The 15,069-nt window shown below is 38.2% G+C and overlaps 1 protein-coding gene and 1 non-coding gene across 7 annotated transcripts; one reads left to right on the forward strand and one right to left on the reverse strand.

The window, feature by feature from the left end:
- The first annotated feature begins 956 nt into the window (after positions 1–956).
- On the forward strand, positions 957–13,703 carry LOC130498733 (uncharacterized). 6 transcript variants are annotated; one of them, XR_008937674.1, is made up of 3 exons: positions 957–1,337; positions 1,475–1,522; positions 1,749–2,566. XR_008937674.1 is itself a non-coding variant. In XM_056992297.1 (3 exons), exons 1-3 carry the CDS (start codon positions 1,103–1,105, stop codon positions 13,637–13,639), a joined length of 399 nt encoding a protein of 132 aa, XP_056848277.1. In that variant the 5' UTR covers positions 957–1,102; the 3' UTR covers positions 13,640–13,703. The 6 variants fall into 6 exon arrangements, 1 of the variants encoding a protein (XP_056848277.1); XR_008937677.1 differs by lacking the exon at positions 1,475–1,522 and having other exon boundaries at positions 957–1,110; positions 1,193–1,337; positions 1,749–2,540; XM_056992297.1 differs by lacking the exons at positions 1,475–1,522; positions 1,749–2,566 and adding an exon at positions 13,390–13,703 and having other exon boundaries at positions 957–1,106; positions 1,193–1,337.
- Positions 13,704–14,143: 440 nt separating this feature from the next.
- On the reverse strand, positions 14,144–14,251 carry LOC130499263 (small nucleolar RNA R71). Its single transcript, XR_008938143.1, has one exon. It is a non-coding gene; the product is annotated as a small nucleolar RNA R71 (small nucleolar RNA).
- Between the last annotated feature and the right edge of the window lie 818 nt (positions 14,252–15,069).

Consider the following 15,069-nt stretch of genomic DNA (forward strand, 5'->3'; position numbering starts at 1 on the left):
TTCTTTGCTACCTTTTTTCTTCTCTTGGGTATTTGATCGAACACTTGGGATGCACAACCATTCATCTCTGTCTCTGAGCTATTGTCCCCATCGAGCAAAACGCTTTCAGTCTCAGGATCATACTTCTCCTGCAACGTCTTCAGTTTGATTGGTTCCAGAACCACACAGACACTTTCCACAAAGCCTTTATCGTGACTCAAATCGGACCTGAATCTCCTGCGACTAGTGACACTTTCTCATAATGCTTCTTGGCTTCATCTTCTTCATCCTCAATCATGCGATGGCACTCTTTCAGCATTTCCAACCGTTTCTTCTTTTCCTCCTCGGGAGTCATCACCGGTCTGTCACGGTTTGTCATGGCTCGGATCTCTTCTATCTCTTCCATGGAGATCCCTCTCTCCAAAGCGATCTCGATCATACGCTTCTCCATCTGCTTCTGGTATGAGGATCTGCTCCACCGCTCTCGGACAACCATATCTGGCTTTGGGAACTTCACTCTGTCCCTTTCCAGTTGTTGCTCCGTAACCAACGGTCTCATCCTCCTCACGCCATATTGCAGACGTTCCTGCGCTTCATCGATATCAGCTTTCTTCGACATGGGTCTCCGGAATCGAACGGCTCTGATACCACTTTGTTACGTTTTGGATCTCAAAAGTAACAATACTGATAATCAAAGATGAGAAATGTTCTTATTACTCAGAAAAAGTTTACAAAGGAAGAAACCATGAAACTCTCTCTGCAACACCTCTCTAATTTCTCGATCAAAAACCCATCTCCCAACCCTTACTGTTATTATAAATCTAAAGCCTTAACTAAACCATAATTACTTTTAGAAGAACCCAACTTAACTAGAGTTACTTTGCCACGTGTAATCTTTATCTCTTAAACCTTTGACCCTCAAAGACCATCGCTTGTATCACCTTTATTTAACATTCGTATATTCCTGCGTATATCACTCAACTCAAGCTCCAAAGTCCTGTTTTTCTCTTACTCTAAGAGAAGAGCTTCTTCAAGTTTAGTGACCTTTGCAGCCAAAATTTTTGTATCCTCTTGTTCAGCCTCACGACCTTGGTGTTGAAAACGATCCGGTGGCTTGCGGTCGATGTGTCGGTTAAAATTATTTCTTCCTGAACCATATTTCATATGTTTCTTTTGTGAATCCAAAAAAATATTGCCATCACTTCCTTCGCAGATACGTACGAGTTCTGGTTTTGGACCATCCATGTGAGCCTCTCTTTGGTTGGACTTACTGCTCTTCCAAAAATAATTATCACTTTGGCCAACTATTGCCATCATCGTTTGAAAGAGAGGAGAAATATCCTTGAGATTAAAGTCAGGTATAATACCATTACGTTTCACAAAAGCTTCATTAGAAAAAGTTGGAGTTTCTTGGGCATAAACTGATTCATTAAACTTTATGCTTTCATCTTCCACTTTTTTTATTATGACTTCGTTCATCTTGTCTTCTTCGAAGATGTCAAAGATTGCAGCAATATCTGGAACTTCATCAGCCACGTCATAGGTTGAAAAAATTTCTGTATCTTCCCGATCAAACACATCAAATATTGGATTAAAATTTTGCTCTGAAAAAATTTCTCCTTCTTCTTCTGTATCGGAAACGTCAAAAATTGGACCTTCAAATTGAACACCATAAGAGTTCTCATTGTCTCTTATGTCATAAACTTTTGTATCCAAATCTTCATACTTATTATCAAAGTATGAATCATTGTTGTTGTTCTTGCGGATAGGGGGTTGATGAAGAAGGCAAGACAAAGGATTTTCATCCTCCTCAAATTCGTCCTTGTTAGCAGCTTGGTTGTTGCGTTCATGGTGAAATACCGGAGTTGCGTGCTGTGTACTTAAGGCGGCCACTTCAGCTGTAAGGTTCTCGATTTGAGCTTGAAGATCTGCGATGGCTCGTCGCATGATTCCAGTCTCTGTTGGAGGAACAGCTTTTTTTAGCCTAACCATTGAATCGTAGGAGCGTAGCCTGGCTCTGATACCAACCTGGCGCAGCGTACAAACTGTTGAACGGTCGATCAAGGAACCTTTAAGGTTCTAGAGACCTGTTCTTGGATCGATCAAAGAGTTTCTTGCGATAGCTTCTTTGAGACCAACTTCTTGATAGATGAATTTAATCAAATCTTACAAGGAATAAGCAAAAGCTCTATTTTAATTATCAAAGTCTAATCCATAAACAACTACAAAGAAGGCTATATATAAGCCAAAGCTAAACATCAAACCCTAAGATAAACACGTTTAAGATAAAAGACCTAAAGCCCATAGAATTATCATAATTATAAATAAATGATATAAAATAGAAAAAATTCTAAGTCATAACATTAACCACATTAACCACATTACTTGTCGGTCAAGCATGATGCCACTGCATCAGCTTGCTAGAAGCATATCGATCGACAATCTTATAGATTGATCGATCGATATTGTGAAAGGTGTATCAAGAACTTTTCAAACTTCAGATGGTGAATAATATAATATACATCACATATGTAAATAATGTATAGATCACTCACTTTAGTTTTGACTTTTGAAAAACTGAGTAACTAAGCATATCATGAATTAAAATAAACTGAAAAATATATTAAATTTTATTTGAAAAACGGTTGTAGGTTTTACATAGTATGATTGCCAAACAGAGACTTGACATTGTGGATATGGATACATATTGTGGAGTGAAGTGCTCAGGTACTCTTAATAAGGCAAAAAGTGATCTACCATACTCTCATGTGATCTGCTATACTCTTATCTGTTTTCATACTCTTGAAGAATGTGGTTAATATCTAAAATATCCCCGACCAATTTAATGAATAAATTAAGAATCTCATAAATTAATCGGAATCGATCCACTCTCATCTCTCTCTCCTCTCCTCCACTCGTCACTCGCCCCTCCCGAGTCGACTCGGAATCGACTCGATAGAATACTCGATACTTCCTTTACTTCGTCATTCCCTCCCTCTTTGTTTTTCCTCGCAATCGAACTCGATCTCGTCGCTTGGATCCTGGATCATCGAGCTATTAATTCCGTTATACAGGATATGTATCTCACAATAGACGAACTCATAATTGAATGTCGGGAATTAAAGCTGATAACAATTTGGTTTTGAATTGAAGACTCGACTCCAAATTTATAGTTTTAATTGAAAAATTCTTATTCATTTGGGTTTCATGAACTAATGAGGATCGGAAATTGAAAAATTCTTATTCATTTGGATTTCATGAACTAATCGAGGATCGGAAAGGAATGATTGAATGTCGGGTATTATGATGATTCAATCGAAGATTAGACGTTCTTGCTTGCTTATCAGTAATTGGTTACTGACACAACTCTGTGACATGGTATAACCAAGTATAACGAAGTATAACTTTGATGGTGTAACTGTGTAACCAAGTATAACGTGAATGGTATAACTGAAAAATAAGTATAACTTTAAGTGGTTAAATGTTTTTATTGCAGACAATGTGTCCATTTTCGACGAACATACACTTTGATTATGATGGACATTATTCTAAGGATGGAGATGATTATGAATGGATTCCAACCGATGCTCGTTTGTATGCTATATCCTTTAATACATCATCGTTGGAGGAGATCACTTATTCGTTGTTGAAAGAGAGGATATGCAGGAAGATCGGAATAGATCCGTTTACGAAGAGGCTCAATTTGGTTTACATTCCATTGGTAGTGGAACCTAAGAGGCAATCGTATATTTTGGATGATGAAGATGTGTTTGTTTATCTAACATCAGTGGATAGAGAGGAAAGGAGAAGTATTTTGCATGTGGAGGACATCGAAGAATTACAAATAGTTCAAATAACCGAGCAACTGTCGAGAGTTGGAGAGAGCTCTTGTAGTAGGAACTATTGTGAGCGTGAGAGTGGATATGGAGAAGAAGAAAATGTGGGAACAGGTTTGGAGGACGATGAACATCCCCACAAGAAACAGAAGAAGAGTATGTTGTAAACCTTTCGGTTTTAGTTTTGATGTAAATTAGGTTCTAAATTAAGTTCTAAGCCTTTCACTTTCTGTTTTGATGTTTGCCTTTCACTTTCGGTTTTGGTGTTTTTATCATATGGGAACGTTGTGCGGTGAAATAAATTTTATTTGTGTGTTGTATAACTAAGTGAAACTGGTATAACTACGTTATGTAAACTGAATAACATGATTGTAAATTCTAAAGTTTTTAATTTAATTTTATAAGTCATGGAAGTAGTACGCTTTTAGTTTATTAGTAGTGTTATGTTAATTATGATTTAATAAGAATTATTAAAATTATTAAAATTAGTAAAATTCCATCTCATTGCTCGTAGCAATCGTATAGGAAATACAATGTGTTGTCATAGCTTTATCGCTGAAACTGACTGAGTTAGATTTGATAACTCTATGGCACGAAATCAAGTTTAATGTACGTGATCGTATGGGAAATGAACTTAGGAAACATAATTGCATTGGTATAACCACAAAATCATTAATTTAAGTAGAGTATAACTAAGATAAATAGAAATAATTAAAAAGTGCAACTTTGAAGCTTTCTGTAAAACTGAGTACTTGGTGAAACTTACAACAGAAAAAACCCTGGGATTAATTTTCCCGCTCAGCTTTTCGAATTTCTAATTTCCCTCTTCCCAATTTACTAAAACCCCAGAATCGTTCAATCGAAGTATTAAACACCCTTTTTTAGGTTTTCCCCATTTGCTATCTTCATTTTCTCTCTCTTCCCTAAATCTCTCTCCTCTCTCTCCTCGACCTCACTCCCTCCCCTCCCAAAAACCTAGATGTCCGCCGCTTCATCATCCACGACCGGTGGTCGGAGACGGGTACGAACTCCGGGGATACCTAGTAGGTGTTGGTGCGGGGTGGGCGTCACCGAGCTCATCTCCAGAAGCTCGGCAAACCCATATCGCCGGTATTATCGGTGTCTCTCTGTGGCTTCACAGAGGGTACATCCGTTTGTTGTTTACATATGGAACGCTTATGAATCACGCTTACTCGTTTTGAAAAAAAATCATGTAGCTCGAGAACGACAATCATGTCTTCAAATGGGTTGATGAAGCCTTCACCGATGAGATACAGCAGCTGGACTACCAAGTTCGAATACTCGAAGAAGAAGTTCAGAGTCTCAAAGCAACAATAAGGAACGAAGGAGATATCCGCGAAGGTCCCAAAAAGATGCCCATGATAAAGATATCAGGAGGTTGTGTTCTTCTTACCATCGTTTTAGTTTTAGGAATTATGATGTACAAAAAGTAATTGAAATTCCTAAGAGAATTCCAATTCCTAGAACTAACTGTTATTGCTAAGCTATGTTTTTTTAAGTTATGCGAAGTTGAACAATCGCTGTTTGATCTATCGAAAAAGTAACTGTTATTGCTAAGCTATGTTTTTCTAAGTTATGCGAAGTTGAACAACCATGGGGTTTGAAACAAGTAAGCGTGAAACCAAAAGTTGAAACAAGTGAGATTGAGTGAAACCAAAAGTTGGAACAAGGGATTAAGTGAAACCAAAAGTTGAAACAAGTGAGATTGAGTGAAACCAAAAGTTCAAACGATTAAGTGAAACAAGTTGAAACAACGAAATTTTCACAAGACCATAACAGTGAGAACAACACGATTTACACAAGACCTTCAATCCCATATTTTTGAACATAAGGGTCGCTGTTTAGTAGAGACTGCCTGAAGTCCTCAACCTCGGTCAAACGCGGATTGAACCTGAAGTCTGAAAGTCCACCTTCGGTCTCAAGCCATAGATCAGGAGGATCAAATAAATATGTATTAATGTAAATGATTTTAGTAAACGTTTTAGTCCACTATCATATTCAAAACTAGCCACAGAAACTACACTTACTCCAACACTTGCAGACCTTCCACATCTTAAGGGCCACAATCACCTGTCCACCTTCCACATTTTCAAGACCATCCCGGAAGGCATAGGCCTGCTTGCCAGTTGCCACACATTTAATCTGGCTGTCACTATTCAGAATAAATAAAACGTGTGTCAATTACAATATAAATAAATTTTGCTTGGATCATATGTTACTTTCTACTTACATGTTGTCCCTTATGTAAAAAATCATCGTTGGTCTTGCAGGGTCATCGAAACGGGCTTCCGTATTGAAGACCACTCCAATTGTATCTACCATATAAGTGTAACTCAACTAAATCAGTTCGTTTCACTTAGTTTCACTTACATCTACAGAGTCATACAAAGTTCTGAAACTAAATATGTGACTATATGTGAATATATTTATTTTAGCAGCATTCGTACCTATGGGATAGTTTCGTTCCCTGTGGGACATGTGAGGGATTGCATGGATGTTCTTGAAGTCCATGAAAAGCCGATTGTTCAGAGGATCGATCATGCGGACTTGTGTGAGTCGCGAAGCAGTTAGTCTGAACCGAGAGTTAGTTGCATTGAAACCTACATAGGAACGTTCAACTCCTACCCGAAAGATTTCCACCCATTCTCCCTCCTTGTTTTCGAGGCCTCTAAAACTTTCATAATCTTCATAAACGGTCATCTCCATCTTGCACTCCTACATAAATAAAGTACAAGGATCAAGTTAAATGATGATGAAAAACTTGAGAGATGATGAAAAACTTGAGAGATGATGAAAAAACACTTACATCTTCATCTGCTAGGACATAGGAATAGAAAGGCATAACCCTATTGGTAACCGAGGAATAGAGAGGGTAGACCCTGTGTACTTTGACTCTGAAACGCCAAGCCTTGACGTCGGGGTTATAAGAAGCCTCGGAAATCTGGGAAAGCTTATTGTAGTAGTCTGTCATCTTGTTTGTAGAGATGAGAGAATTTCACTCAGAGATGAAAGAAGAGAAGATAGAACTCGGATATGAGATGAAATAAGAGAATTTGCAGAGTTGGAGTTTAACTAAATGCAATGGTGATGATGAAGATGTGTAGTTTAACTAACTCGGTGTAGTGTTGTGACGTTTCACGTTTGGTTTCAATGCAAGTGTAGTGTAGAGTCGCAAGTGTAATGATTATTATTAGAGACTTTTTCAATCGATTAATTACTTCATTAATTACTCTATCCTCTGTCCATCAATACCATTAATTACTGGATTTTTCTAAAAATTTTTAATGATCTCTTTTATTGCTTGCTCAGTAAATAATTCATAATCCTACCATAAAAAGTAAATAATCCATAATATTATATTTATTTTCAAAATATAAAACAATATAATACCTAATTTTTTTAATTTTTACATAGTTCCATATATTTACACTATAAATTCAATATAATTTTACTTAGTTTCATAAATTTAGACAATTAATATCAGTTAGTTTCACTTAAATTGTCAGAAGCGTGCGTGAGAAGTCGTGTAGCGTTGCAAATATCAAGGGTCACGACGCTATGGTCATAAATCAGGTCATAAATCATGAAATGACAGATTTTTCTCAAACTAAATATTTCAATTATTATTTCTTATAATTTTTGTTATCATTAAATAATCCACTCCGTATAATTAATTTTTCGATTCTGCTTCTATTTAGAGTTTTGCAAAATATAAAACAATAGAATATCTAAATTTGTTAATTCTTACATAGTTCTATATAACTACACTAAATTTTTCTTAGTTTCATAAATTTAGACAATCATAAATCACTTAGTTTCACTAAATTTTTCCTTGACATACGACTGTTCTTATTCCCTGTACTTGCAGTGAGAAGTCGTGTCTTAAGCCGTCTATCAAATCACACCCTTAAGTGGGATAGTAAATGCAATCTTATCTCTATTATAAATAACACGTAAATCTTTCCATTTACTCGATTAAACGAATATCTCTCAAGTTTTTCATCATCCTTGTACTCTATGTCGAACTTCAACTTGGAATCTGTCCCTCCTTCCATCCTCCATAAGATTCTCTCAAAGGTAGCAACAAACCACATCCGGGACTTCGGTAGTGCTAGAATTGCTTTCTTCGGGTTCAATCAAATAGGCAGAGACGACTACTTCTACCAATCTGCTAATCTCATTGGCTTTAATGATTGGATTGATGAGGTTAATGCTGTAAGAACATTCCGACTTAGGTGCTACCAAGCCGGTAATCCAGAGGCCATCTACCTACGAGGTATGCATGAGTTCTTTCAACTTCATTTACTTGATGAAGGAAGAGAGAAAATCCATCTTGCTGCTGAGAGAGGATTGGAGTTGGCCAAGTTTGTAGATGGAATGCTGAACTTAGCGTTTAGTGTAGATGATGGAGGGTTGTTTCACAAATATCCTAACTTTAGTCGTGAGTTTGTTCATCGGATGAATTGCATGATCCAGACTGATCTACCCTCAGGCCATTGGGGTTACGACAAACCTCAAGAGTTTATGTCACTACTTGAAAGAATAAAGAATCCCATCTTCTCAAATGATTGCTAGTGCTCCGCAATAGAAGAACCGGTGTTTGTAGTCTCCTATAATGGATCAATAACACAGTGGAAGTGCGATCGTTGTTTCTGGCAATGTGAAGTTTGAGACTTCTGCAATGAAATTCACTTGACAGCTGCCTACTGGCCAATTGAAGATTAGTTGTGGTGTTTATTTCTCGAGTTTATGGCATGTAGTTTTATCTACTTTCACTATGTTTGACTTAATGTAATGTCTCTAGTTTCAATCCTCTAGTTTCTCTCTATAAACTAATCTTTGTATATTTTAACTTCAATATATCATTAACAAATTAACTACATTTCTACTTTTATTTTAACAAATAAACTTCACTAGCCATTTGGAGATTAGTTTTATCAACTTTTACAACATTTCTACTTTTTACAACATTTCTATTTTTATTAAATATGCACAACATTTCTAAGTTTGGCCAAAATCTATTTATATCATATAAACTATTTTTTAAATTCAAAATTCAATAAATATATCAATAACAACAACTCTGCCCAAAAAATAACATAATAAAACATTTGAAATCTAAAAGTGCGATTTAGTTAAATTTAGTTCAACTTAGTATTATATACAGAATATTGTTGATGATTTATTACGATGTATAGTTTCACCAATATTTACAATCACACCAATTCTTACAAAGGTTTCGAAAGTTATAGAGAAAGATATCCGAATTTCATAGATCGGGTCTGGATGGTCCGCGAAATGATCCTGGTTGGGTTGTAATTATGCAAGTTTCTGTTGGCCATGTGGTCTTTTAATAAATTTTCGTATTTAAATAAATAATTATTTAATTCTAAATCTGGGCAGTTTCGGGCAGAAGTATCTCAGCTCTTTTTTTTCGGGCAGGAGTACCTGAGCGTTTGATTCCATATTGTGGCCCGTAAATTGTCTGAGGTTATAAAATAAAAATAGTAAGTTTTGAATATTTCATAAAAGAAATAGTTATATTTAAGTGAATAACCAAATTGAGTTTCGAAATTGGTAGAGTGTGCATTTTTATAATTAATTTGCGGATCGCGTATCACATAGGTGTACAATGACTTTTTTGTCCCAATCTGTGTCACTGTTCAACTTCGTTGCGTTAAGAGTCAGTCATTTGGACATATTTTGAGTCAGTTAACTTGGGAGAAAGATATTTGTTTGATGTTAGTTTTTTTCATGTTAAGTTTTGAATGTATGGATATAAATGGTACATGTGAGAGCCATAGTAATAAGATAAGTGTCATTCATTATTACACGTAAGAGACATTCTTATCAGTATATTATTGCATAAATGAATAGTATATGTTAATTTGATATGATATGGTGGACTGTTTTATGATAGCGAGTAAATATGAATTAATGATGAGAAATTGCCAAAAATACAATTTTCATAGTACCACTTTTCATGTTTACACTAACCACTTTTACTACTACTTTTAGTGAAGGGTCTAGATTTAAATGTTTAGGATTTAGGGTTTAGATTTGATGTTTTAGGGTTTAAGGTATATAGTTTAGGGTTTAGAGTTAAGATTTAGGGTTTAGAGTTAAGGATTTAGGGTTTATAGTTTAGATTTTAGGGTTTAGGGTTTAGGATATTGAATTTAGGGTATATAGTTTAGGGTTTAGGGTTTAGAGTTGAAGATTTTGGGTTTAGGGTTTAGAATTGGAGGTTTAGGAATTAGAATTTGGATTAGAATTTTGAAAAACATATAAAACAAAGATATAAGAGTCTTTACCATTTTAATAAATAAGGTATTATTGAAAATGTGTCTTTAGTGGTGGTAAAGATGAATAATAGTACCTTGAAAGTGGTATTTTTGAAAATTCCCCATTCATGATAGCGAGTAAAACATAATTATAGTGAGAACAAATTTATTTGATATGACGTCATGTTAGTTAGTAGGTTTAGGCCTTGTAAGGCCTTAAAATTATTAGATAAATATACAAAGTGTAAGCAAAAGATTAGTAGACATTAAGTTGAAACTATCTATAGTAAATTAAAAACAACTCTCCTATCATAGCAACAAAGAGAAAAAAAAACAGTGCGATGAGCGAGAACGCCTGGTTCTCCACCGATCGAGCCTCCGTCCTAAATCCGAAGCTGGCTACCCCTCGTAGCGACCTCACTCCCCCCCCCCCCCCTCCAGCCCCTCCTGATCCTCCAGACCCTAACCCGTCCATCCTTCTCTCCGATTCCCCCCCCTATCTCTATCTCCAACTACATCGCGGAAAGCTAGATCTCATATGCAAATTTCTCCTATCCAGGGGACTGCAAACATGAATCTAATGTCCGGTTATCCCTCCCTTACTACTGGTTCCTCACTGGATCAGAAATCCCCAAAAAGGATTGCTCAGTCTACTACTGTCTCAGAAAATTCCTATACTGTTCAAAAATCCACTGTTGACCTACAATTTCAAGGTCTTCGCGCTCTTCCTCCTAAAGCCTCCCCTCTCCAATCTAATCGTGCCTCCTCCTTTACCCTTACTCCTCCCTCACAAACTGTCCCCTCCCCTCCCTCTGTTCCAATCCAATCCAGCTCTTCCTCCCCCCAAACTTCAATCGACCAGTCTCAAACTTCTCAAGACCAACCCCAAACTTCACATGACCAGCCTAAACCTTCCAATTCCGATCATCCACCTAATACTAATCCTTCCAACCCGCCACCTAAAACCAAATCCTGGGCTCAAAGAGCAAAACCTATAGCGGACCGTTCCCTAAAGAGACTTGCGCCTACCACCCTATCTGATATAGGAGTTCCTCAAGTTCTGGTGCCTGGTGAAGTATTTGAGAGAGGTGAAGAGCTTCACAGAGACTTCATCATTGGAGCCTTCTTTGCTAAGATGCCTTCCTACAAAGCAATAGAGAGTGTTCTCAACTTCCTGTGGGGAAAAGGTACAAAACTTGAGATACACACGAATGCAAAGGAGAGAACGATGATTGTGAGGATACCGAATGAGTATATCCGATCTAAAGTCCTTGAAAAGAGAATATGGTATGTGGGTACTGCCATGTTTCATGTTGCTCAGTGGTCCACCCAACAGCCTGTAGCCACACCTGACCTGCTATCTATCCCCATTTGGGCTCACCTAAAAGGCCTCCCTCTTAATCTGCGATCGCAGGAAGGTCTGAGTTTCGCTGCGGGTTTGGTAGGCGATCCAAAGGAAACAGATGAGTATACAAAGAATCTATCAAACATAGATGTAGCTCATGTTAAAGTCCATGCTGATCTTACCTCTCCTCTACCTCCTGTTATTGAGCTCAAACGGCAGAATGGAGATGTCATTCCTGTTACGGTTGAGTATCCCTGGTCCCCTCCGTCCTGCTCCTTCTGTCAACAGATTGGTCACATACAGAAAGACTGTCTTCTGTACAAGCCTGAGTGGGTTCCTACAGACAAAAACAAAGAAAAAAATCAGGCTACATCTTCAAACAACACGGAGCCCTCTTCCTCTGATAGTAGCAATCAAGAAAAAGAAAATGAAGCTGACCCCCCTCCCTCTGCTCCTTAATATACCATGGATTTTACCCGTTTTTAACCATGGTATACTAGTATTTTACTATATATTTAATTTGTTTTCTAGCCTGTTAGGTATGTTTTCAGGTTGAGGAGCATTTTGTGAGAAAGTGATGTTTTTGGAGTATTTTGGAGTACAAGAGATGATACACCCGAGTTGACCATTCAAGACTAAGTCGGAAGTCAACATTGCGATTATAATCGATCGATACTCATCCTGAGTTGTCGATCGATGTAGCTGAGAAGATCCGAGTACTAGAAGATTATAATCGATCGATACACATTCAGTGTTGTCGATCGATATCGAGGACGAAATGGTTTAACCGACTACTTCACCAAGATTTCACCAAATTACGAGATTGCCCCTGACGAGTTTTTAACCTAATGGAAATGCTTAAATACTCATGCTAAGTATTTTTGACGGCAAGTTTTAAAACCCTTTGAAGCTTGAAGCTTTTTACAACCAAAGCAGAGAGTGTGAGAGAGAGACTAGAGTTTTATTTGTTTGAGAGAGATTGGAGAGATTTCTCATCTCCTTTTGTATATCTACTTTATTCTATTATGCAATTCTTTCATCTATCTATTGTTATGAATTGTCTAGCTATGTCTGAGTAGTCTACTTGTTAGATCTAGGGTTTAAATAGGTTTGTGGGATTAGCCCCAAACTATAATTGCTAAGTTGTGATACTCATCAAATGGATTGTACCCTATGCTTGTTTTAGATTAGCTAACTAGAACACAGATCACTAGGATCTTAGATTATCTTGAATTATCCATTTGAGTGATGCTTGTTTCCCGTTGAGAAGAACGACAGTTCCTCCTTGAGACCTTGTGGTCATATTCGGTTCGCGCCTAGGCAGATCTAGAAGCCGTCGATCGATAACCCGACTGGTGAATCGATCGGCGCCGCGAAAGGTGTATCGCTCGATATCTCAAAAGGATATCGACCGACTCTTTTTCTGTGTCATCATGCGAAAGGTGTGGCCAGAGATCTAGATATTTTAACCAGTGATTCATTCACATATGTTAAGCGGCTGAGATCTATAGTATCATGCAAGCAACTTGTTAAAGCATTTATAGAGATTATAATCTCCATTCCTGAATAGAAACCCTATGTCTAGCACTCTTTATCCGATTTAAACAACCCTTCATATTGTTAGTTAGAGCAACTGCCTTACTCATTTTAGGAATTGTTATTTTCATTTCTATCATATAAACCAACCTTGCCTAGGATTGATTAGTAGATTTTATTTAATTGGTTCCCTAGCTCCTCGTGATTCGATCCCTAAGTACTACAGCTGTACCTCTTATTTGAGAGAGTAAGCTCTACTGGGTAATTTGAGCACTATCAAATTTGGCGCCGTTGCCGGGGAGCTTTGATCGCCATTAGATTTAATCTTATTAATCTTAGGTTTTTCTTTTACCCCCTTTTCTTATTTAAATTTTTCTTGTCTTTTCAGGTACATGCCCAGCAGTACCAGAAGCAACAGGGGAAATCAACTATTATTCTCAGAGGATCCTGCACACTTGGAACGCTCAATCCGCAAAGACCTACGCTCCGCATCGATCGACAGAACCGCATTACCGTCGACTGATACTCACGTTCAACAGTCGACCGACACTCAGACAGCACCGTCGACCGATACCGTTCGCCGATCCGCATCGTTCGATACTTCTAACCGTACACTACTCCGCGAAGCATGGTCGTGATTGTCATTCTCACGCAGGGCGAGAATGGAAACCTGTATGACCAAGATGGTCATCTGCGTAATGCAACATGTCAGAAGCTAGATGCACAGGGAAACATAATCCCTGAACCTGAAGCTGAGGCTACAGGAGAAGCTCAACACGATCGTTGGCAGACTATAACCGTCCAGACGAGTACTACACCAACAGATCAGCTATTCGACTTCCAGAGATTCAGAAGCCGAACTTCGAGCTCAAGCCTCAGTACTACTCTCTCGTGTCTCAGATACCTTATTCTGGGCAATCACACGAGCATCCTATGGACCATCTGGAGAGGTTCGAGGATCTTATCGCTGCTATTCGTATGGATGGAGTCCCCGAGGACTACCTACTCTGCAAGCTCTTCAAATACTCACTGATTGGAGAAGCTTCGCACTGGCTCAAGCAGCTACCTACAGGATCACTGACATCTTGGGCCGACATCAAAAACGCTTTCCTGCGTAATTTCTTTGATGAGGCACGCGCTGAAGACTTAAGAAGCAAAATCGCCACTTTCGCGCAGAAGCCTAGTGAGACTTTTAAAGACGCGTGGATCAGATTCAAGTTCTTCCAGCGAGACTGTCCACACCATGGATTCAATGAAGTGCAGCTGTTAAGCACTTTCTACAGAGGTATCGCCTTAAGGTATCAGATGGCTCTTGATACTGCTAGTGAGGGGAACTTCAACACTAGGAATCCAATAGAGGCTGTGAGACTTATTGAGAACCTAGCCAACAGCAGCAGCACCAAGAACACTGACTCTGACAAGAAGAAATCGGTTGCAGCCATCGGGGAAGACCAGATGAATGAAGTTAGAGCCAAGATAGATGCTTTACATGCATTTCTGGGGCAGCCAGTTTGCTCAGCTGAAGAAGGAGAGGCTAGAGAGGATGATACAGAGGAAGATGTGAACTACATTGGAGGTACTGGATTTCAGAGATATGGAAACCAGAGTGGAAACATAAACTTTTTTGGCAGTGGTCAGAAGAGTAACTACAACCAGAGTTCACAGTATCAGAAACCCTTCACCAACACAAGGAACTACGGCAACTCAGCTTACCAAAACCACCGCTACCCACCCAGGAGAGTAAGTTTGATGCCATGATTGATAGAGTTCTGGAAGGTCAGCAGAAGCTTACAGTAGACTTCAATGGGAAGATTGATTCTGTCTTCAACAATCTGACCACGAGGATAGACACCATCTGCACTCAAGTTAAGAAACTTGAGACACAGATTGTCCAGACTGAAGACTCTATCAGGAGGATTGGAACTTCTAAGGAAGTAGGGGAAGGAAATAGGAAACACCACGTCAATGCTATCATAGATGATGATTTCTGGCAAGTGGTGAAACAGGAGAAGCTACAAGAAGGAGACTTTGAAGTGGAAAGTTCACTAAGTCTCGGTGGATCACAATG

This window comes from Raphanus sativus, chromosome 8, assembly GCF_000801105.2.
Source record: "Raphanus sativus cultivar WK10039 chromosome 8, ASM80110v3, whole genome shotgun sequence".
Taxonomy (NCBI): Eukaryota; Viridiplantae; Streptophyta; class Magnoliopsida; order Brassicales; family Brassicaceae; genus Raphanus; species Raphanus sativus.